The 24905-nt window shown below is 35.6% G+C and overlaps 3 protein-coding genes across 3 annotated transcripts; 1 reads left to right on the top strand and 2 right to left on the bottom strand.

Annotated features, from left to right (window-relative positions):
- Positions 1-9463: 9463 nt before the first annotated feature.
- On the top strand, positions 9464-16987 carry LOC117563469 (tubulin glycylase 3A). The gene is made up of 3 exons (XM_052002154.1): positions 9464-10802; positions 15364-15876; positions 15942-16987. The coding sequence occupies exons 1-3, from the start codon at positions 9464-9466 to the stop codon at positions 16985-16987; spliced, it is 2898 nt and encodes a 965-aa protein (XP_051858114.1).
- A 3003-nt stretch (positions 16988-19990) lies between these two features.
- LOC117565030 (tubulin glycylase 3B) lies at positions 19991-23653 on the bottom strand. The gene is made up of 3 exons (XM_034243977.2): positions 22234-23653; positions 20118-21031; positions 19991-20049 (listed from the first exon to the last, which is right to left on the bottom strand). The coding sequence occupies exons 1-2, from the start codon at positions 23489-23491 to the stop codon at positions 20127-20129; spliced, it is 2163 nt and encodes a 720-aa protein (XP_034099868.2). The 5' UTR covers positions 23492-23653; the 3' UTR covers positions 19991-20049; positions 20118-20126.
- Positions 23654-23995: 342 nt separating this feature from the next.
- LOC117564150 (metallo-beta-lactamase domain-containing protein 1) lies at positions 23996-24893 on the bottom strand. Its single transcript, XM_034242816.2, has one exon. It carries the CDS (start codon positions 24814-24816, stop codon positions 24172-24174), a length of 645 nt encoding a protein of 214 aa, XP_034098707.2. The 5' UTR covers positions 24817-24893; the 3' UTR covers positions 23996-24171.
- Positions 24894-24905: the final 12 nt, after the last annotated feature.

The raw sequence follows: 24905 nt of genomic DNA on the forward strand, positions 1-24905 counted from the left end.
CAGGAATTGAAAAGTCAAAGAAAAATACTATTAGCCTTAATACAAAATTTAATTATTGAATGTGAAGTTTGTAATGTAGCTAAAACTGAACATAGCGATACAAAACTCACTTTCGAAATAACAATTGAAGTTCATAACGTTAGAGATAAATATGTAATAGATTTCTATATGATCGATAAAAAACAATTTTTTTCTTGTATAGATGTATATTCGAAATTCGCAACATTAATAGAAGTTTAAAGCAAAGATTGGTTAGAAGCCAAAAGATCTTTATTAGAAGTTCTCAATGAAATGGGAAAACCCTTAGAGATAAAAGCAGATAAAGATTCAGCATTTACTAGTGCAAGTTGCAAATTTGTTTACAAGAAGAAAATATAAAAATTAACATTACCACAAGCAAAAATGGAATATCCGAAATAGAAAGGTTCCATAAAATAATAAATGAAAAATTACGAATAATAAGAAGTGACGATGATGTAGAAAATAAATTAACCAAATTTGAAACAATTTTATGTAACTATAATCATAAAACAAAGCATAAAGCTACTAATAGAACCCCAGCAGTCATTTTTACTCCTGAGTATAATTCACAAGAAAAAAAAGTAATTCAAATAAACAACCTTAATAAAAGCAGAAGTAATTTTGAAGTAGATACAAGATTTAGACAAGCCCCGTTACTAAAGTCTAAAACAGCGAACCCTTTCGAAAAGACAGGTAATATCAAGAAACTTGGTGAAAAACATTTTGAAGAAACAAAGGAAGAAAAGACACCCATTATAAATCAAAATTTAACAAGTAAGAAGGCTACAGTCCAGTGTACTCGACTGTGAGATACCCGCTACCTATTTTGAATAAAAGAAATATATTTTTGCGGTATTTTTCTCAAAATATACCGAATATACTGCAAAATACTAAAAATATGCCAAATTGTATATTTGGTATATCGATATAGTACAGCATTCAAAATATACCATAGACAACACAATATACCAGATAGTCAGCCAAAGCAACTAAGACCCCTAGTAAGTAGGCGTTTTTGCCCATACAGAAGTATTTCTTTAATAACTTCGACAATTTTTATCTGATCGCAACCAAATTTTCAGGAATCATAACTACTATATTAGTTATTGTACATATGTACCAAAACTCTAGCTTTAAAATTACGCTTATTTTCGATTTTTTTGATTTGCGGGGGCGGAAGTGGGCGTGGCAAAAATTTGAAACAAACTTGATCTGCGTGCAAACATAACAAATGCTGTCGAAAAAAATTATAGTTTTATCTCTTATAGTCTCTGAGATTTAGTGTTTCATACGGACGGACGGACAGACAGACAGACGGACAGACGGACATGGCTAAATCGTCTCGGCTGTTGACGCTAGTCAAGAATATATATACTTTATAGGGTCGGACATGCCTCGTTCTACCTGTTACATATATTTCCTGCCCGCACAAAGTTATAATACCCTTCTACCCTGTGGTAGCGGGTATAAAAAGAAGAAAGTAATTAATAAAAGCAAATATTACAATTAACCCGCTTAGGTATATTTAAGCCGAAACTACTTAAATATGATCAAATAGATCATATCAATCATGAAAACTTAATTAATATATGTAAAAGCTACCAATTACAAATGAAATTTTTCTGATGTCTCATATACCACTTAGCAATCTCAAAGTTAAAACTTTTCAAATAATTTCATACCCAGACGGAAATGGAAATGAAAATATTGAAGGGAAATTTTATTTACATAATAACTTTTTTCAGATACTGTTTGAAAGAAGAACATAAATGACCAATGCATTGCAAATACATATAATAAAACATGAAAGACCATTTTGTACTTTCAATAAATATCGCAAACAAGACCTTATACAAATATTAAAACCAAATATTATAATAACTTGGAATATAACACGGACCAAACTAAACTAAAATTGTAACAATTTACATTGAAAAGATAGAATAATCAAAATATTTAATTGTAGAATCGAATTAAGAAATGTAAAATTATCAAATAGAGCCCAACATTTCACAACACTTATGTTTACAGCATTTGGCGATTTGGTCCCGCTAGCGGCATTTAATTAATAACTTCTAAACTAAAATAGATATCTTCAGTCGGTTTTTTTTCACTGATCAGAAAAAAATCATAGAATTTTTTAAGTTAAAAAAATTTTTTTTTTTATTTTTTTTTTAATTTTTTTTTTAATTTAAAAAATTTTTTTTTTTAATTTAAAATTTGGTTTTATTTTTATTTTATTTGAACTTCAATTAACATATTTCATTTTTAAACTTTATCTAAAAAATGATGGGATGATGGAAAAAAATGGGATGACTTCTGAGTGCAATACTAAAAAAAGATCCCTTTTTGGTACTAACACTGTGTCTAAAAAGTAAAATAGTTTCAAGGCTAGCAGATAATAGCAGTGTATATTACACATTTTGGACGCCACTGATTCACACTTTCGGCTAATAAAGGAGTTAGAATTCAGTTGAATAAATTAAGTTCTACTCCACGAAAGACAGGCTAATCCGGGCTAGTTGTTAATACACTGAATTACCACTACGTTTTATGAGCTACACATTTATAGACCGGTCACAAACATTGATTTTTTTGAAATTGGTTTTTTATTATATTCAAGGTATGTAGAATATAATAAAAAACCAAACTTCTAACAAATTCACCAAGAGGAACTCAAATTCCATGCGCGCAAAGAGAAAAAATTGTGTAAAGCTCTTTGCGAAATCATATGGTGTGTTTGACCGATCACAGCTGATGATCAGCTGATCGTAGAGCTTTCAAAAAGTTTTTAAAAATCTAATCAAAGCATCTGCTATCGATATGTGAAAAAATTTTAACGGATTTTTCAATTTGAAAATTTGAATTAAATGCCGCTAGCGGGACCAAATCGCCCACTGTGGGATGGTAGCGTTCGTCGTCAAATTTCGTGTTCGTCAAAATGTTCGCATGAGATTAAAATTATTCTATTTTGTCTGTGTTTGCACGAACATGTTCGCCAATGGATGGCAACGTTTGCACGAACATCATTTGCGCAATCGTTTTGTAGAGAGAGCACGTATGTATTTGCGCAGCGCAAAATGAGCAAAAAATGTTTGAAAGAATACATTTTTTGTCTGCAAAATCAATTATTATATTATTATATTTCAATTATTATGCGCCCAAGGCTCTGGGGAGAAAATTCCTGTTAAGAATTTCAGGTCTTCATAACTTTGGCCATTACTAAATTTAACAGTTTTTCATTTATGTCGTTATCCGTTGACATGTTGACTGCTTGAAAATTTGCGACAAATGATGTTCGCGAACATGTTGGCCCTAGTTGGTGGGCAAATGAAATACAAGTTGGCGAGCATATTCACGAACATGCTCGCCCGTGGATGGCCTGCTTAACTAAAATAGAGCCATTATCATACTTAGAAACAAAAGAAATGGTTTTGTATAACAATAAGGAAAATATTATCTACAAATATTCAACAATTACAAATGTAATTACAAATTAATCTTAATTCTTATTGTAATATACTACTTAGCAAGTAAGAAAATCAAAACACTTTTCAACACAATCATACAAAATACATATGTAAGAAAAAATTAAACGAACACAAGTGCTAATGCTGAAAAGAAAATTACAGAAAAACCAGTCCCGCTTACATATGCACACTGAATTAAACGCTTTAGGACAAGCAAATTTCTATAGGTTGGGGGAGTGACATATCCACTACCAGACCCATCTCTCGTACGTGACACATTCTCGTAATTATCCCCCATCTTCCAAAAGATCCTATTGCATTTACATAAAGATCATATTATATTCTAAAAATAAACTCGTCGCGACGGCGACCAATCGTCACAAACAAAAAGATCCACTTCATGCCACTTTCAAAGTCCAAAGATCAATTAAAATTTTCTATTGCAATTTGAGGACTCAGCATTAAAACACATACACAAAATATTACACATACTCGTATGTTAGCTCTAAGTCGCAATAACAAGTTTCTTGTTCAAACTCAACATATTGTAAAGTTAGTTTTTACTTTTCTCAGACAGTTTTCTTGCAATCCCAATAAAGTTCGTCTAAAAGTAAATTAAAATAAAAATGTTTATTTTATTTTTTATTTACCCTCCATGTAACACGAAAAACATAATTATATAAAAGTTCACAACATTTTTTCACATAAAATAAACATAATAAACGGGGCGATATGGCCCCGCACTAAGACGTGTTTCGTTGGAAGACCTTCGCGGCACGCATCACAAGTGGTATAAACTTTAACCTACCGGGCGGGAAAAACATATCTTATTTTAAATCGGTAGTTCTTGAGAATGTCGTATGGGTTGTTGATGATATTGAGTTTTGTGATTCTGGTGAACGTTTGAGCAAAAATTTCACTAAAAATGTTGGAAGTTTTTCGTCAATTTAAAATCGCCTAATCAATTTAAAAAAAAGTCCATTCTCCATTGAAGCAAAAATGCTGAAAATTGTTCACGTTATGCTGCCAATTTCAAAAACCATGCTTCGAGTAAAACGACTTTAATGGTTTTATATGCCATTACTTAACATGTGACGGTCTTCCAAAAAAAAAACTTGAATTAAGGGTAAAAACTAGTTTTTCCACCCAATTTTTTTTCTGTATTCTAGATAATTAAACTGTCTTTTTAGTAAAAAAAAAATGTATTGCTTCGGTATGCCCCATTTCTGCAGCCGCAAAAACTGGATTTTCTTTAATATACATATTTGAAATGTTACAGGTGCCCCATGAAATGCCCCGTTTCCACAGCACCAACAAATTGGGGTTTTCTCGGATTTTTTTTAATGTAGTTCAAATGTTACACTTGCCCCGTGTAAAAGCCCATAAAAACTCGGATTTTCTACGTTCGTGTGTAAATGTGTAAATTTTTAACGTGCGGAAAAGCAATATATTTTGCAAGTTCTATATATTCTAGAGTGACAGTTTTTGGCAACCTTTATGACCCTAAATTTATAACGGAAATGGTAAAAAAACTTAAATTTATGGTCACATCACTCTAAAACTTGCCTATTAAAAAAATTCAATTATTAACACAAAAAAAAGAAACAGGCGACGATAGCCCAAGCTAATATTATTTTAACTTGGTTGCAATATTTTTTTGATTTCAAATTTGATATATAGTCTTGCGACTTCAAAATATTAATTAATACTTTTTATTTTCACCAGAAAATGAACCAAACGTTATTTTTAATTTTTTTTATATTTATGCTTCATGCTTCTCTTCGCTTAGCCGATATGAATGATAATAGGTTGTCGCGTTTTTCGCATGCGGAACTGCAACTTTGATATCCACATTAGAGGTGGAGAACTATCGATGGCACTATCGGGGCTATCGATGGTTGGCCACTATCGATAGTGAACAATCGCTATCGTCGATAGTGGTCGATATTTTTTCAAATTTCTTTGTATACCCGCATCCTCCGTAGAGTCGGAGAGGGTCTTCAGCAAAGCAGGGCAAATCATTTCAAATAGGCGTACAAAATTATTGGTTGAAATAAATATATACTTTAAACAAATATGGATTATTTTAAAAACTTATTAAATTATTTTCTTTTACTGCATTATCGATAGTTTATGGAAACTATCAATAACTATCGATGGCGCAGACTATCGATAGTTCTCCACCACTAATCCACATGCATTCCAGTATCAGAGTATCGATACTCTTAAAATGTTTTTTTTTATGGGAACTGTGGGAGGAAATGTCGCCGCATAAATTTTGCGTGCCGTTTTTATACCCGCTACCCATAGGGTAGAAGGGTTTATAACTTTGTGCTGGCAGGAAATGTATGTAACAGGTAGAAGGAGACATCTCTGACCCTATAAAGTATATATATTCTTGATCAGCGTCAATAGCCGAGACGATCTAGCCATGTCCGTCTGTCCGTCCGTCCGTATGAACACCTAGATCTCAGAGACTATAAGAGATAGAGCTATAATTTTCGACAGCATTTGTTAAGTTTGCACGCAGATCAAGTTTGTTTCAATTTTTTGCGCCCCCACTCCCACCCCCGCAAATTGACAAAGCAGCTAGAGCTGCGAGTTTTGGTATATAGAATAATGACTATAGTCCTCGTGATTTCTGAATTTGGTTGCGATCAGATAAAGAAATACATTTGTATGGGGAAAAACGCCTACTTACTAGGTGTCGTAGTAGGCTGACGATCTGGTATGTTTTTCACTCTATAGTATATATTGAGTATAGTACCATATCAATATATGGTATTTTGTGGTATCTCAATTTTGTGTATTTAAAAAAAAATACCGCAATATTTTGCATTTATTCAAAATGGGTAGCGGGTATCTCACAGTCGAGCACACTCGGCTGTAGCTTTCTTACTTGTTTTTCCTTGACTAAACCACGCCTTGACAAGTTTACCAGAGTGTTTAGAATCAGTGCTCTGCTGAAAAGTCCATATTCAGGGGGTATTTCATCCTGAGAATACTTCAGAATGACGTTTCTAAATATATTTACATAGACTTATTGGTTCATAATCTTATCGATCATATTTATAGGACACACGCCACTTAACATGTATAAAGAATATTCAGCCATTTGTTTAGTGATCAGTTCAAGCGGCTTTTGGCAAAATCCAAACTGGCTTTGAGATGTCTTTTACGAAGTAATTGCACCTTTTCTGGACTTCGTGCATTCAAATTTTCATCCACCAATCTTCGGCCAATAGTCACATCTCTGATTCCCAAAATCAGCATTGCTTTAATATTCCTAGAGGATGCTAAAGGTTTAGTTTTGCTGAAGAGCATAATGCGTTGGTCCTCTACAATTGTGGTTTTCCGTATCGCACCACGGATTTCGAGCTTGGTAAAAACATTTTAAGCGACTCAGAACTTTTTTATACGTTTTTCCCCTCTTATCTAAGCTCAAGAAAGGACCACATCTCTCCCTTGGAGCAGGGAAATTACATCTTCTCATAAGTAGAAATACCATTAATTAAAACTAAGGAGTTGCAGAACTCCATATGAAATTTAAAATAAAAAGTACTGCTACCAAGTTGCAATAAAATTTGCGTGGGATATTGTGAATTCATCTGTTTCTTTCAATAATTTCATTTAATGAATAGGCGAATGTTTGTGACGTGGCAATAAATTTTTTGTTTTTACTGTTTACGTGCCAGATTTAGGCGCGCAGAGAGTGCTAAACACCAAACAAGCTAGTGCTGTCCATTTCAGCCGAGCAGAAATACGTAGCTAGATTTAAACCAAAAAGTTGTTAAAAATTGCTAAAAATTATGTGGAAATAGCCAAAAAAAAAAAATTAATAAAATTTTTCAATTTGGTTAAATTTTAATTGGTCTTTATTGTTTCTAAGGCATACATAGTCTCAATCGATTTAAATTGGGCATATCTCCATTTTCCAAATCATCTTTTAAAATATTAATATCATATCAATCATATCTTACTTTGGACGTCAGGGAAATGTACTGAAAAAATACTTAAATTTATCAATATATGTAGCATTTCACTAAAAATATAAAAAGCAAAGTAGTTAATACATGACAACCGCAGCCGTTACAGATTAGCGTCAACATTCAAGAAAATAGTTAAAAATAATTTTGTATGGCACACAACGGTTGCTGCATACGGGTCTTACTTTTTGACATATTTCGTACCCAAATAGAGCAATCGGCTTATTTTAATATTTTCTCTGTATATTTATTTGTTATATTTTAAGATTAATACCGTGCAGTTATATATTTATTGAAAATGTTTAGTGAGTATCTCACAGACAGAAGATGTTGCGTAACGAGCACACTGTGGCTGGCTTGTTTTGTCTTATGGGTTCACAAAAATATGCAACAGTAAAAATAATTTCTTGCAATCCTAATCGATTACTTGCGCCGACCAGATTTTGGTCTAATCATTCTTTTTTATACCCGGTACCCATAGGGTAGAAGGGTTTATAACTTTGTGCCGGCAGGAAAAGTATGTAACAGGTATAAGGAGGCATCTTCAACCCTATAAAGTATATATATTCTTGATCAGCGTCAACAGCCGAGACGATCTAGCCATGTCTGTCTGTGTGTCTGTCCGTATGAAACACTGGATTTCAGAGACTATAAGAGATAGCAGTTGTTATGCTTGCACGCAGATCAAGTTTGTTTCAAAATTTTAACAGGCCCACTTCTGCCCCCTCAAATCAAAAAAATTGAATAACGTAATTTTGAAGCTAAAGCTGTGAATTTTGGTGTAGACAATAATAACAATAGTATTTATTATTCCTAAAAATTTAGTCGCGATCAGATATAAAACGTGAAAGTTATTAAAGAAATACTTTTCTATGGGCAAAATCGCCTACTTACTAGGGGTCTTAGTTTCTTTGGCTGACAATCTGGTATATGTGCAGTGTATGGTATTTATTGAATGCGGTACTATATCGAAATACCAAATATACCATTTGATATATTTTTAGTATTTTTTTTTAATAATTTCGGTATATTTTGAAAATAATACCGCAACATTTTGCTTTTATTCAAAATGGGTAGCGGGTATCTCACAGTCGAGCACACTCGATTGTAATTTTCTTACTTGTTTTTTTTTTTAATTTGTTGCTCGCAATATTAGCACATTTATTATAATTTGCGTTTTGAGTTCAGAATGAAATTGGTTGGTGTTCTAATTTGTTTTAGTTGCACCGCAATTTATATGACGGTAAATTTATCGCAACAATTCAAACTACCAAATACTCAAATAGTATTCAAAACATTATGCGGACTAAGATCCTTAATAACTCCGAGTAACTCTCACAGCCTATTGCCACTCTTTAAACTAATTCTCCGACTATAGGAATATTGGTTAAAATCATGGCCAAATAGTTATTTTGACTCCTTTAGTTCGTCTTCGATTTAAATTTAGAAAGAGAAGAGATCAATCCATATTCCTTCATTAAGGAATTGTAATTGAAGACATGAGTGTCATGAGAAAAACGGGTATTATGCTAGTAACATTTGGTAATTCGTATAACTCGAAAGTTAATAGACGTTTTTGTTTGGCCTGAGAAACTCTAAACGTTTATAAATATGATATAATGTGTGTATGTATAACAACTCAAAGTGTTGTACGAGATAGTTAGGTTGAAGCAATGTAGTGCCTATTAATAGAGTTGTTCGAGCTGATACTGAACTTATGAACTTAACTGGCTCAATGGTTGCCAAGCAGCCTCGCATTTGGGCCGTCCGTTGTCAAAATTAACAGGCCAACCCCATTATTGAATACGCGAATCAAAATATCACCCAGTGGCCCAGTCATTCAGTTAGTCAAGAATTGTGTTGCGGTACGTTGCATTCGGTTCGGAAAGACAAATATCTAGACGATAAACGAGTCGACTATTTTACATTGCCTGACAGAGGCGTCGAACGAATTTGTAATTGAGCGCAAGGCTTCACACGAACGCTATGCACGAGGTGTCCCAGAAAACCTCGCGACCCAGTAGTGAACCACATGATATTAAGGAACAATTGGAGGACAGTGTCAAGAGCCATGTGGCCAAGTGTGCCAGCGCTTCGTTAAGCAATAAAAGTGTAATTGTAACCGTTTCATTGCCGCCTCCCATTTCCCAAATAACAGTTCCCAATATAAGTTTGATTTCATCAAGCGGAAGCATCACATCAAGTGGTTTAGAAAAATCGAGCCAAGTCCATCCTAATAACAATAAGGAGAATAACAGCCCTATCAAACAGCAAGGAGCACCCACTAATTATGTAGCCCGCCGCGCATGGATATCAACGGACCGTATGAATGAGTTGCGCCGAAAAGCACAAGATGCAGCCAAGCAAAACAAAATATTTACAATACGCGGATGCTTTAATTCCGTCCGAAATGCGTTGCTGGCTCGTGGATGGGTGGAGAAACTTGATATGCATCGTAAGGTTATTCCAATGGGTCAAATGACCTATGAGGACCTAACACAACGGTTACCTAAGAGAAAGGCTGGTGAAACGAGGCGACAATATATTCTTAAATGTGAACGCAATATAACGTCTAGATTTCTAGAGCACATGCCAGTTGACTTTTTATGGACAAATCGAAAAGAGAAGTGCGACTACTTAGATCAGGCCAAAAATCCTGGTATGACTATTAATAAATTCCATAGAGTTCCGTTTACCTCCAAGGAAGGATTATGTACCCAACTTCGGGATTTTCATTGGTTTTTTGAGGAAGGCATGTCAGAAATGTATTTTCCACGTTGTTTTAATGTTTGGAGTCCAGAAGAACTTGGTGATTTCGTCGACAATTTTAAGTTGACGGCATGTGTGGCCTATTTGCGGGCAATACTCTGTAAATATTGCAAACAGGGAAGCGATGCAGTTTTCTCGCCCAGTGGCAAGATACCCTACTCTTCAATAGATTTCGCGTACAAGCGCCTAGTCGACTTTATTGATAGTTGTCAACACAATGACATCGATAACGAAGACCCACCAAAGATTTGGGAGCATGACTGGGATGCATTTCTTTGTCAGCATCACCAACTGGTCAATGAGGATGGCCGTATTCAACACGATGGCCAACGAACACTCGATCACATGATAAAATGCTGCATATCACTGGTGGAGAAAATGAAGACACATTGGCCCCAATACAGCCTAGATGGTTATCAGAATTTATGGATCGTGAAACCAGCCAATAAATGCCGTGGTCGTGGTATACTTCTAATGGATAATCTTAAGAAAATATTAGGCGTTGTTAGCCCATCAATAGCTACCAAAAGTCGATACGTCGTTCAAAAGTATATAGGTAAAAAAAAAACAGTAATATTAATAAGAGTAATTATTCACCAATTAATTTGTTGTTGTCAGTAGTAATACACTTTATATCTTGCACCTTAAGTAGTTACAAATGTCAAAAGAAATGTTACCCACGTCACACACTAAATTTTGTTTCATATAATGAAATGCTAGGAAGAATTCTAAATATGTTGATAACCTGGATATAAGAATAACAATATCACATTCACGCACCGAAGTACCTTGTCAATGTATACAATTACCTGGGACCGCAGCTTCACCCGAGTTGCTTTTTATACCCGCTACCCATAGGGTAGAAGGGTATTATAACTTTGTGCGGGCAGGAAATGTATGTAACAGGTAGAAGGAGGCATCTCCGACCCTATAAAGTATATATATTCTTGATCAGCGTCAACAGCCGAGACGATCTAGCCATGTCCGTCTGTCTGTCTGTCCGTCTGTGTGTCTGTCCGTCCGTCCGTATGAACACCTAGATCTCAGAGACTATAAGAGATAGAGCTATAATTTTTTTTCGACAGCATTTGTTATGTTTGCACGCAGATCAAGTTTGTTTCAAAATTTTGCCACGCCCACTTCCGCCCCCGCAAATCAAACAAATCGAATAACAAGCGTAATTGTAAAGCTAGAATTGCGAGTTTTGGTATATACAATAATTACTATAGTAGTTATGATTCCTGAAAATTTGGTTGCGATCAAATAAAAATTGTCGAAGTTATTAAAGAAATACTTTTGTATGGGTAAAAACGCCTACTTACTAGGCGTCTTAGTTGCTTTGGCTAACAATCTGGTATATTGTGCCGTCTATGGTATATTTTGAATGCGGTACTATATCGATATACCAAATATACCATTTGGTATATTTTTAGTATTTTTGCAGTATTATCGGTATATTTTGAGAAAAATACCGCAAAATATATTTCTTTTATTAAAAATGGGCAGCGGGTATCTCACAGTCGAGTACACTCGACTGTAGCTTTCTTACTTGTTTATATGAACATATGTATGGGCAATTCTCTGATGTCGAAAGCGACATTTTTTTTTAAATTTAAATTTAATCACCGTCGCACGCGACATTTTTTCCATCATATTTTTTATAATTTTTTTTTTACTTTTTAAGTAAATTAAAGGAATTTTTATTGTTTTTTAATATATTAAGTATATATTTTTATTTTCAACAGAAATTTAATACAAAAAAATAATTTTAATAAAGTTCAACAAAAAGCAATATATTCATATTATGTACATTAGAAAGTTAATTACCAAACTTAAATTATAATATTATTGTCAACAATATTTGATTTCAATGAATATGCTGTTCTAGCTGATCATCAGCTGAGCTTCTTGTTGGCGTACGCGTGAAATATCAAAGAGTTTTTGGCGCCTCTCCCGTTGACGCATGCATTTCGCATTTCGTATTCTTTCCTTGTTTTTTAATTTATACATTTGCATTTTTGTTTCATCATTTTTCATATTTCCACTCCAATGTTTACACCGTAATTTGTTTATTTCTTTGTCTTCATTCAACTATATTAAAAAAAAATTATCAAACGAATATCATAAAAAAAAAATTTACTTACCATGTCGCACGTGACAAACTTTCAAAATTTTTTTAAAATTTAGCAGTGCTTATTTTTAACCAAATTTTGTTTTATTATATTTGGTGGTAAAATTTGTGTTTGGACACAATTTTGCATGCTCACTGGACAAAAACTTTAGATGCACTCAGAACAAATGCAATTTTTCACTGTCGCACGCGACAAAAATAGAAACTGATGAGCTGATAAGAATTTTACCGTCTCAATCATAGCTCAATTTGCTTGATTTTTTAATATAAAATATTTAAATATTCTATTATAATAACGCATTTCAACGCCACATAAGCGAAATGTAACTCTCATTCAAGGAAGCACAAACGATCAAAGTTCAAGTGTTCATTTAAAAAAAAAAAAGATTTTCAAAGCGTATAAGGGAATTCCAAGAGAATATTACGAAAATCGTCATCCTACGGTCTAATCTAACCAAAAATTATTTTTAACTCTCCTTTTGCGGCTCCTTCTACCGACAATATCCAGACAGTCAGAAGAGTCAGTCGTCATTATGATAGCTGAATCGAACAATCTTTTTTATTTTATAAACCTATTAGTATATGCTTTATAAAACTCTTCAAAAAAAAAGCAGGCGAATGTTAACTTCGTAAGTCACTTTTTTAGCTCTACACTTTGCAAAACTATTTTGAAATAAAATGAAAATATTTTATATATATTTAACGCTTAAATATACTGAATTTATATTCAGAAAAATAACAAAACATACCAAAAGTATATTTGGTAGACCGACATATTTAAATATGTCATTGCCACATCATCATTAGTGATTTGGGAAATCATTAAACGTCAAACCACTGAAAAATGTTCACCATGCTACAGAATTACGAGTGGTTTTCGTAGACAAAAACATTTGTGGTGTGATTTGTATAATCAATGGTCTCTTTTGTGTTTTATTAATTTCAATAACATAAAAAAGACAACATTTTACGGAGCATAAAATCTTACTTTTTTAAATAAACCAAACAAGCGAAAATTATTGTCAACTCTCGGTTTAAGGTGCAATCAGCTGTTTACGACTGCTATGGAATTGATGCCGGTCTAAATATTTTGTTTAACAAGTAAGAAAGCTACAGTCGAGTGTACTCGACAATGGCGGGATTGGTGCCGTCATCGCCTGCTAGTAGCTTGGAGAAATGCGCGCTCCATAACCTCAGTGTGCACTGCGTATCTGTAACCAGATTTCCATTTTCATCTCAACAGTTAGATGCTCCGGTCTTGAAAACTTGTGTCAGACGGTTGAATTGTTGGTAAAATATTCGAGCATCATTTCTGTCTTGCAACACCTCGAGTTCCTCGCACTCTCGCTTTGCGCCAGACTGCAGCGTTTTTTGCCGCAGCTGCGACGCGACACTCCTCGTCATACCATTGGTTCCGTGTGGGTGGGCGCTTGAACCCAATGGCTGTTTCAGCGGCAGCTCGCATGGAGTGGGATATGTGCGCCCAGAGTCCGCCGGCGTCAACAGGGAGAAGGGTAGGTTGTGGAGCAGTTCCGAGAGGTGAGTGGAGTAGGCTGTTGCTGTCCGTTGTGATCGTAGCCTAGTAACGTCAAGCTTTCGTTGCGTGATGGGGCGTACGTTTTTCGCTCGGCATAGCCGCATGCGTATCTTGGCTGCAACACGATAGTGGTCCGAGTCTATGTTGACTCCACGAAAAGTACGCATGTCCATCACGCTTGAGGCATGCCTTCCGTCTATCACAACGTGATCAATCTGGTTGCGCGTTTTTTGATCAGGGGACAGCAATGTGGCCTTGTGGATGTCGAGGTGCCGAAATCTGGTGCTACTTACTACCATGTTTTGCGCCGCGGCGAAGTCAATCAGCCTAAAACCGTTGTTCGAGGTGGTCTCATGGAGGCTGAATTGACCGACGGTGCGGTCAAAGATGCGTTCGCGCCCAACCTTTGCGTTGAAGTCCCCGAGGATGATCTTCACGTCATGGTTTGGGCAGCGGTCGTATGTGTCCTCGAGTCTCGCGTAGAATGCATCCTTAACAGCATCGTCCTTCTCCTCCGTCGGGGTGTGCGCGCAAATTATGCTAAGATTGAAAAATCTGGCTTTGACGCGGATTGTAGCCAGCCGTTCACTCACTGGGGTGAAATTGGAGACGTGGTGGCGAAGTCTCCGGCTTACTACAAATCCGCATCCAAATTCGCGCCTCTCCGCATGGCAGCTGTAGTAAATATCGCAGTTTGCTCGCTTGGAGCAACCGTGTCCTGTCCATCTCATTTTCTGGATGGCGGTAATATCAGACTTTAATTTGTCGAGGGCATCCGCCAGTTGGATAGAGGCACCTTCCCAATTAAGGGTTCGGACATTCCAGGTGCATATCCTTAAATCGTAGTCCTTTTTCATTTTGCGGTGGTCGTCAACATAGGGGGGGATCCTATCCGAGGCTTTCGCTTGGGCTTCTTTTTTCTTGCTCAGTTACTACCGGAAAAATCGGTAAATACTCGATAGAAAAGACTTATTTCGTTTTTTTTTTTTATTGAGAGCAATATGGATCCGTTTTAATCATTATAGGTGAACTCAAAGACTTACATATGTATGGTCTATAAGTAACCCAATAGTTTGATTGTATAAAAAATAAATATAAATCATTTTAGCTAAGAAACTCATTTCAATCTGTAACAAACGTTTTAAATTAATATGACTGCAGTCAAAATAGACGATGACACAGAATCAACGCCGCAAGCATTATGCAAAGATATGTTTAACCCCAAATAATTGTTTTTGTTTTGGCAATTGCCGCGGTTTACTTTATGTACATTTTGTCAAATGTTAATCATATATGTTAGTTTGTCTTTAATATAATTACAATCTTTAATTATATTACCGCTGCAGTATCTCGCTCCATGCGTAAGATAAAAATGTACCGCCCTCTACTTAAATTGAATCACATTAAATACCTACTACCTAATGTGAGTACCATTTCATTTTTTTTCAGAACGCCCTCTTATAGTCTTTCAAACTAAATTTGACATACGCCAATGGTTTCTTATAACAAACACGCAGCCGCTAGTTGTGTGGTTCTATAGGGAAAGCTACTTGCGATTTAGTTCACAGGAATACAGCCTAAGCAATCATCATGAGTCGGTGCACCTAACTAACCACGCGATTCAAAAGAAGTATCCAAATGGTAAAAGGGATAAGAGACTGCCCAGTGAGAACATGTGGGATTGCTACTCGTTTCAGGCGTATTTGCGTCAGATTGGGAAATACAATATGTGGTTGGAACGGATTTATCCAGGAATGCGAAAAGCAATAGTGGGTACCATGTTGGCATCTCAAGAAAATATGGATAGACGGCTAAATACGTTTGAGCTGTTTGGCGCAGATTTTATGATATGCGAGAACTTTTATCCTTGGCTTATTGAGATTAACTCAAGTCCTGATCTGGGTGCAACAACTAGCGTGACAGCACGTATGTGCCCCAAGTGCCTTGAGGATGTAGTTAAAGGTGAGTGGGTTCAACTTATAGTTTGCGAAAATAAAAAAAATTATTCAAAAATTATGTTTTTCTAGTGGTCGTGGACAGACGTTTGGATCCTAAGTCTGATTTGGGGAATTTCGAATTGGTCTATCGGCAGGTGGTGCCCCCGACACCCGCCTACATGGGCCTTAATCTATTTGTCAAGGGCAAACAGTTACTGCACAAGGTGAATCACGGGCATAGTCATTCTACCAGCTTATACCAGCAACAGCGAAAGGAGCGTAGCCTTGCGACCAGCAGCGTATTCCGGCAACGTTCCGCCATCGTACCAGCAGCGACTGTATCGCGCATACATCGCGCCATGCCCACATTTAACGCCACTGAGTATATAGAGAAGTACATGATAGAGCCTCTGAGCAGCAGCCGAAGCAGCATCAACAGCACTCAGCAGCAACATCACCCTGATGCTATAAAAACAACATTAGCCAATTCGGCCTCCACAACCGCTTCAACCTACCCATGTATTTTAAAGCAGGCCGGGCAATCTATTACCCAACTGCTGAGTGACACACATAAAAAAAGTAGAGACTTCGGCGCTTTACCACACAAACGACAACGTAGCTGTGGACCGCGTTTTAGTGCCAACCAAGTGGTCAGCAACGAAGCCAAATTTAAAATTCTTATTAAGAATTATGGAGCCTCTAACGGAGCGGATAATTTGCTGGAAAAATCAGACCCACCAAGTGGATCAGTCATTAAAGATCGCAAATGGCGAAGCTTACGTAATGTAACAAACACCTCAACTAGCATCTCCAAAACTAAGCCAGCGCAAACTGCACGGTTGATGGACAGCAGTGGTATATGTTCGTTTAGATTTGCACGCAGCAAATCTGAAATAGAGTACTCGTCTAATATACATGCTGTTGGTCGAACTTTTGGTCGCAAGTCGAATGGACTACGGCTACCTATCAGCGTTTCGGTCCAAGCATTACACCGTGGCGAACCCATCTTAGCCGCTATAAAGCAGGTCTCTGAAGCGAAGCTTTCTCAGCCGCAAATTGCCATTTCACCCATTGCCGGGCAACAAACTGACCATCTCAATGGCAACAATACTACATGCAAAACACTTACATGTTAAATTAAGCCTACAATCTAACTATATGGTGTCTCTGCTTATTGCCAATGAACCAAAAAATACTTATGTTAAAAGATTTTGATCTTTAATCGAATATCAAAGGCTTTCCTAGCCGTTTGTTCTTCGTAAAATCGGTTATCTATATTACGTTTTTAAAAAAAAAGTAATAATTGCAGCCACAGTTCCGATTTTTCTATGTATATTTGCGATAAAATTTATTTTTCGTTAAGAACATTCTTTGTTACATTAAAAATTATTTTATTAATTATATTGTGCATACCGCAATGTTCGTAAGGCTGTTTATTCGTTGAAACACCTACATCCCAACAGGTTTACAAAATATACAGCAGCTCCGGTTTTCACATTCTCCCGTTTTCACTTTCACAAGATTGTTTTGGTTTGCAAAACGAGTAAGCTTGTCTTGCCGAAAAGAAAAGTAAATGCCTTTTTCTACATTAAATCGGATCTTATTTGCAAAAGGAAAAAAATAGTTGACTCATTGGTTTACTGTCGTCCTTTTAAGAGCACCAGAAGATCAATTAGGCATGTAATTATTTTAAATTAAAACAGTTGTATTTATAATTTCTGATCCCACCTCAAATTTGGAAATAACATTTTGCCGTCTTATATAATAAAACGGATGGCATTAGATTTATTGATGTTGGGTAAAATTTGTTTTTTAGAAACTAAAATTAAACTAAATTAATTTCTTAAATACTTAAATACTAAAATTTCATAAAAAAAAAGTTGTTGAAATCACCGGAATGAAATCGGTTAAAAAGGTGGCATCCCTTTTTTGTGGAAACAGCTAATTGCCGATCCATTGTTTTTATACCCGCTACCCATAGGGTAGAAGGGTATTATAACTTTGTGCCGGCAGGAAATGTATGTAACAGATAGAGCGAGGAATCTCCGACCCTATAAAGTATATATATTCTTGATCAGCGTCAACAGCCGAGACGATATAGCCATGTCCGTCTGTGTGTCTGTCCGTAGTCTCAGAGACTATAAGAGATAGAGCTATAATTTTTTTTCGACAGCATTTGTTATGTTTGCACGCAGATCAAGTTTGTTTCAAATTTTTGCCACGCCCACTTCCGCCCCCACAAATCAAAAAAATCGAATAACAAGCGTAATTTAAAAGCTAGAGTTGTGAATTTTGGTATATATAATAATAACTATAGTAGTTATGATTCCTGAAAATTTGCGATCAGATAAAAATTGTGGATGTTATTAAAGAAATAGTTTTGTATAGGCAAAAACGCATACTTACTAGGGGTCTTAGTTTCTTTGGCCGACAATCTGGTACATTGTGCCGTCTATGGTATATTTTAAATGCGGTACTATATCGACATACTAAATATATCATTCGGTATATTTTTAGTATTTTTGTAGTATATTCGGTATATTTTGAGAAAAATACCGCAAAATATATTTCTTTTATTCAAAATGGGTAGTGGGTATCTCACAGTCGAGTACACTCGACTGTAGCTTTCTTACTTGTTTTTTCTTAATGTAGGTTTTAAATCTTTAATTGCGAAAAAGACAAAACGCAAATATATATCTTTCAGAGGAAAGCATAAATTATCTATATAGGATAAAATCATCCACGAAAAAATTGGACATACGAAAGTATTTTTCTTGTTGTTTATTTCTGACTAAAACACAAGTCAGCTGTTTCAGCATTCAGAAATGAAACATTGCAATAGCAAAGCGATGATCAAAACTTGTGAAAACAGGAGCACCTAAAAACGAAAATCTTGGTTTGGATCCCAAAACGAAAACGAAAATTTAATACCGGAGCACGCCTGATAAAGACCACACATGCATCGCTTTGCCGATGTTTTTCTACCCATTGGATAAAAGGGTGTCTGCAGAAAAGGTATGTAACAGCCAGGAGGCATCTCCGGCTCTATAAAGTATAACATATATTCTTGATCAGCGTCAACAGCCGAGACTATGTCATGTCCGTCTGTTCATTTGAAACACTGGATCTCATAGACCATTATAGCTAACAGGAAGAAGGAGGCATCTCCGACCCATAAACTATATATGTATATTTTTGATCAGCATCAATAGCCGAGACGATCTAGCCATGTCCGTCTGTCTGTCCGTCCGTATGAACACCTAGATCTCAGAGACTATAAGAGATAAGACCTATAATTTTTTTTTCGACAGCATTTATTATGTTTGCACGCAGATCAAGTGTGTTTCAAATTTTTTCCACGCCCACTTCCACCCCCGCAAATCAAAAAAAAATCGAATAACTAGCGTAATTTTAAACCTAAAGCTATTATTATTAAAAATAATAATAATAATAATAATAATAATAATAATAATAATAATAATAATAATAATAATAATAATAATAATAATAATAATAATAATAATAATAATAATAATAATAATAATAATAATAATAATAATAATAATAATAATAATAATAATAATAGTCAACCAGATAGAGTTTTACATACCTGTAGCATCAATTTGCAAAATATAACTAATGAGTAGTATTGAGGATTACATCCGTAATATCAAGAGCCAAATAGTAATGATAGCTCTAGTTACAATATACGTTTACACATATTTTTACAATGTAAATCGTATAAAACATTAATTTATACAAATTTGTCAAGAAGTCAGTCTCAAATATTTTTGATTCCATTTTGAGATTAAAAGATACATAAGAACAAAAACAAAAAAATTATTGACCGCATGATAATAGAATTTTTTATTCTTGTAAGCTAAATATAAATGCTTAAATCATTATGAATTACATAAATTAATATTGTGGATGAATACTGAAAAATATTTATTAGAAAAAATCTATCGTTAAGATATGTTATTTAAATATATAACATTTGTTATAAATTATATTTGCTGTTACTGTTAAATATTTTATTTAATGTCTTTCAAAGATCTGCTAATTATTAGAGACTTTAATTAAGTTAAATACAAAAAAATTGTTGAAGCTTTTGAATTAAATAAAATTAAATCTTGATCTGGTGATATATTAACTGTTATTCGATAAGATTAATTTATTTCAGATAAGAGCTATGACGCTGTAAAATAAATATAAATTAAGGTATTTAAAAATAATTATTTTAAAGTTTAACAGTCTATGTCTTACCGCAAACTTTTATTTAGGTGCAGTATACTGAAGTGCCAGGTTCTCACGTGTTGTGGAGTTTAAAGTCGTCCTAATGCCTAGATCAAGAGCTTTAGAGCTTTCTCTTGATAGTTTTTTACTTCCCGTCTTACCTCCAGTAATTTTGGCATTCTTTTCTTTAAATTTATCTTTGTTTAATTTGTTTGAGGGTGAGACATTATTAAGGATCTTGCGAAGTAGACCGCTTCGATGATTCACCCTCAATTTTGGCAAAGATTCGAAAAGCTTCATTTGGGTACCATTGAGTTCAAGGGGTCGCGTGCCATCTTGTTCCTTATTTACACTGTAATTGACTTGAAACGCGCGCTCGAATTGACCTGTAGATGCCATGGGGTTCCGTGGAAAATCCAAAACTACGCGTATACAATCCCTTACGGCCAAAGGGCAAATCCTTGCAGTCACTTCCGTGGAAGGTGATAAGTCCGGTGTGGAGTTAATCTCAATCAGTATGGGATTATAATATTCATCTAGCATAAAGTCACAGCCATATATCTCGAATGCGTTTGGCGTCAACTCGGTTTCATCTAAACTGGCCAAAACCACAGCTGTCAAATTCTGTTTGAAACCATCGTATATCTTCGCCCAAGTACCATCGGGCGCACCTACGTGACGCAAGTGACATTTAAACTGATCGAGCGACCACATATTATTCTTCGGTAGCCGAGAGTCTCTTGTCATCTTGTTCTTATAACGCTTCTGCACTGAATTGTTAGTAAGATGTATGGATTCCCGTAAATCATCCATTGTAAACTCTTGCGAACTGAAACGTAGATAGCAATCCTTATATATCCAAATGGATACCTGTGCATCACTTATTGTGAGCAACATATACTGACGAATATCAAACTTAGTGCGATAAATCAGACATGGCCGTTCTAGAAAAAAAAATATAATTTATATATGAGACTAGATATAATACCTTATAATTTTAAAGCCTGTGCATTTTTATACCCGCTACCCATAGGGTAGAGGGTATTATAACTTTGTGCCGACAGGAAATGTATGTAACAGGTAGAAGGAGGCATCTCCGACCCTATAAAGTATATATATTCTTGATCAGCGTCAACAGCCGAGACGGTCTAACCATGTCCGTCTGTCCGTCTGTGTGTCTGTCCGTCTGTCCGTATGAACACCTAGATCTCAGTGACTACGAGAGATAGAGCTATAAATAAATTCGACAGCATTTGTTATGTTTGCACGCAGATCAAGTTTGTTTCAAATTTTTGCCATGCCCACTTCCGCTGCTCCCGCAAATCAAAAAAATCAAATAACAAGCGTAATTTAAAAGCTAGAGTTTTGAATTTTGGTATATATAATAATAACTATAGTAGTTATGATTCCTGAAAATTTGGTTGTAATCAGATAAAAAATTGTCGAAGTTATTAAAGAAATACTATTGTATGAGTAAAAACGCCTATTTACTGGGGGTCTTAGTTGCTTTGGCTGACAATCTGTTATATTGTGCCGTTTATGGTATATTTTGAATGCTGTACTATATCTATATACCACATATACTATTTGGCATATTTTTAGTATTTTTGCAGTATATTTGGTATATTTTCAGAATAATACCGCAAAATATATTTCTTTTATTCAAAATGGGTAGCGGGTATCTCACAGTCGAGTACACTCGATTGTAGCTTTCTTACGTGTCTATAATTTCAATGGTGCCATTTCTTAAAAATAACGAGTAAGAAAGCTAACCATTTTGATTAAAAACAAATTTTTTGGCATGAAATTTAAAAGATACCAAATGAATATACATATCGAAAAATACTGAAAATATATCACAGTCGGTCATGGCTATATCGTTTCGGCTGTTGACCCTGATCAAGAATATATATGTATACTTTAAGGGTCGGAGATGCCTCTTTCTGTCTCTTACATACATTTCGTTCCGGCATACAGTTATGGGTAGCGGGTATAAAAACAAAAATAGGTTTTAAATCTTGACATTTTTAGCTTAATCTTTTCTTACATATTGTATATAAAACTATTAAAAAAAAAGGGAAACAGATTCTGGTTTACCAATATAGAAATACCCGACATTCGTATTAGATGATTCTATTATACTTACCAATATATTTTTGTACAATGTATTTTCGATTTTGATTGTTTGATGTCCATTGAAGAATATCATCCAAGGAATTACGTATAACGATTCCAATACCGCGAGACTGATATCCGGGCTTTAATATCCAGAGATTACGGCAACCATCCCACCGATAATCTGGACGCAATGATTCAATTTGATCCAAGTATTGAGCAGCAAGTCGAGCATATTCCGCCATGACCTTTTCGTTAACCTTAAACTTGGCATTCGTCTGAAGTACCTTAGATGACTGCATCATGAACGATTGATTCTCAACCATTTCAGTTGGCGTTAGCATTTTAATACGTGCATCGTCAAGCGAATAATGCTCTTTTTGTCTAATCATGTTCTTTATCTTATTCAAAGCAAAGTCAATCGTTGTGCTTATTACGGCACCATGTTCAATATCAACCATATCGATAGGACGGTGCTCCTTTATATAGCGCAACAAAGCACGTGCCTGAGTATGATGGAAATCTTCTATAAAGGCAGCACGTTCCTCCATGCTATTTGCGCCCAAGCGGTAGACGCGCGGATAGCTCATTCCACAAATGCCGTCTTCGCGAAACCAACGTTCTTGCTCAGCGCAACCAACCAGACCGACTTTCGTAGAGAAATCAAGAAACTGACTGCGTCTTACACGATTTCGATAGGGCTTGACTTCCGGAAATGTGTCCCGAGCGCCTTTCGTTTGCCAGATGAAGAAGGCGGGAAAATTATTGATCATCTTGGATAAGACAACTGCTTCATACTCATTGCCACGTCGCGCCAGTTCTAAAAGTGAATCTTCTGACATGGTCTGTAATTTAGCATGACGATTTGCCGGCAGCTTCTCCAACCAACCGCGACGCACCAGAGCGCGTCTTACTGTATGATAGTTACCGTACACGGTAAAAATTCTTCGATTTCGATAAGCATCAATGACCCGTGTCCGATAAGTATTACGCAGCTGACGTTTGTGTGCATCAGGCGCTAATGCGCCTGCCGAATTTGTAATACTTGTGGGACGCACCTGTGACACGACGATATTCGCGGAGCTGGCATGAGTATGATGTTGGCTTCCTCCCTGCGCCAAAAGAGAACTTTTATTCAAACTGTTGCCACCTACATTGTTTGGCATGGAGCATTGTTTACAAAGCGTGATTAATTCCGCATCCAAATTTTGTATGAGTGTCTGTATTCTGGAGACAGGATTATAATATCTGTTTCGTGTATTGAATGCACTCGTTGATGCCTGACTCATTTTAAAATGGATTGCTAATGCCAGTGATTAATCTTCGGATGACTAAGTTAATGCGTCTGGTGCTAATGCAGCTGTTGCTGCAAGTAACGAGAAATTTTGAAGCAGTATCAAACCTTTTCAGTATTGAATTTGAATTGGCAAAATATTTTTGATTTTTAATACACAGTATTACCTAAACAAAAGAATTTTCTGAATCACAAACTCAAAAAATAAAAACATCCTCAATCCACAAGAAAATACTGACTATTCAAGATATTTTCACATTCAAATAACAGAGTTAGTTACGCAGCACTTCGACTTTGAGCTGCAGGTTACGAAAATGCATGCATAACGACACTCGCGCAGTGTCAACATTTTTGTTTAGCAACAAAGGCAACGCCATCCACAAAACTGCAACGGAAACGGCTAGCACTGGAATCAACGACTTCATGTATGTTTAGTTTTAAATTGGCAAGTAAAAGACTCGAGATTTGCACACATTTTTGTTTTTCTAAAAACTCAAGAGATCATTCATTCTTAATTCATATAATCATGTAGGCAGTAAACGAGTACCAACAGTTGATTTTTATCCACTAGTTAGTATTCCACAAATTATTAAGCAAACTCTTTAACCCATACTATTTGCATATGCTCACACACACACACATACATATGTATGTTGATAGATAAATGCAAATAAATTATACATTCTGTTTTAATTTTAATTTGGAACGCAAAGCTTCATCCACTTCAAAAATTGGTCCATGTCCAGGAATAATGAAGTTGCACAATTGGGACATTCGATATCGTTGCTCGCGTTGCTGTTTCTCATTCTCACTGCCCGCTAATATCCAGATCTGTTCATCCTCTATGTCTTCGCGCCGCTCGAAAAGGTCGCCACAAATACCCACAGTGCCTCCCATATGCGAGTTGTGAACTATTACGGATACACAGCTGAGTGTATGACCAGGCGTCTGCTCGACCAGCACTTCGCCATGAATGTCCAATGGACCAGAATGCTCGTAATATAGATCACGATTTGAAATGCTTGAACCAACTATATGTAGACGTGCCTGTTGGAACAGATAATTGCATCCCACATGATCAGAATGTCCATGGGTACAAACGACAATGTGAATGTCGTGCAATTGTAATTGCTGTGTTTTTAATAAAGTTGTTAGATTTTCACCATCCCATGCAGTTAATGTGTCTACAATAATATTGGTACCATCTCGACAACGTATAAGTGTACAACTGCAATTTGCATGCATAGTAGTGGCATCAGTGCTGTCCTTGTAAGAATAACCTTCCTGGAGAACAATGACTTGATTTTTTAATATCGGCATTTTCAACTAAAAATATTTATAGTATTATAACATTGACTTCCAACTAAAAAGACTTTTTCTTCATTTATCTGTCAATCGATTACGATTAC

Source organism: Drosophila albomicans, chromosome 2L (assembly GCF_009650485.2).
Source record: "Drosophila albomicans strain 15112-1751.03 chromosome 2L, ASM965048v2, whole genome shotgun sequence".
NCBI lineage: Eukaryota > Metazoa > Arthropoda > Insecta > Diptera > Drosophilidae > Drosophila > Drosophila albomicans.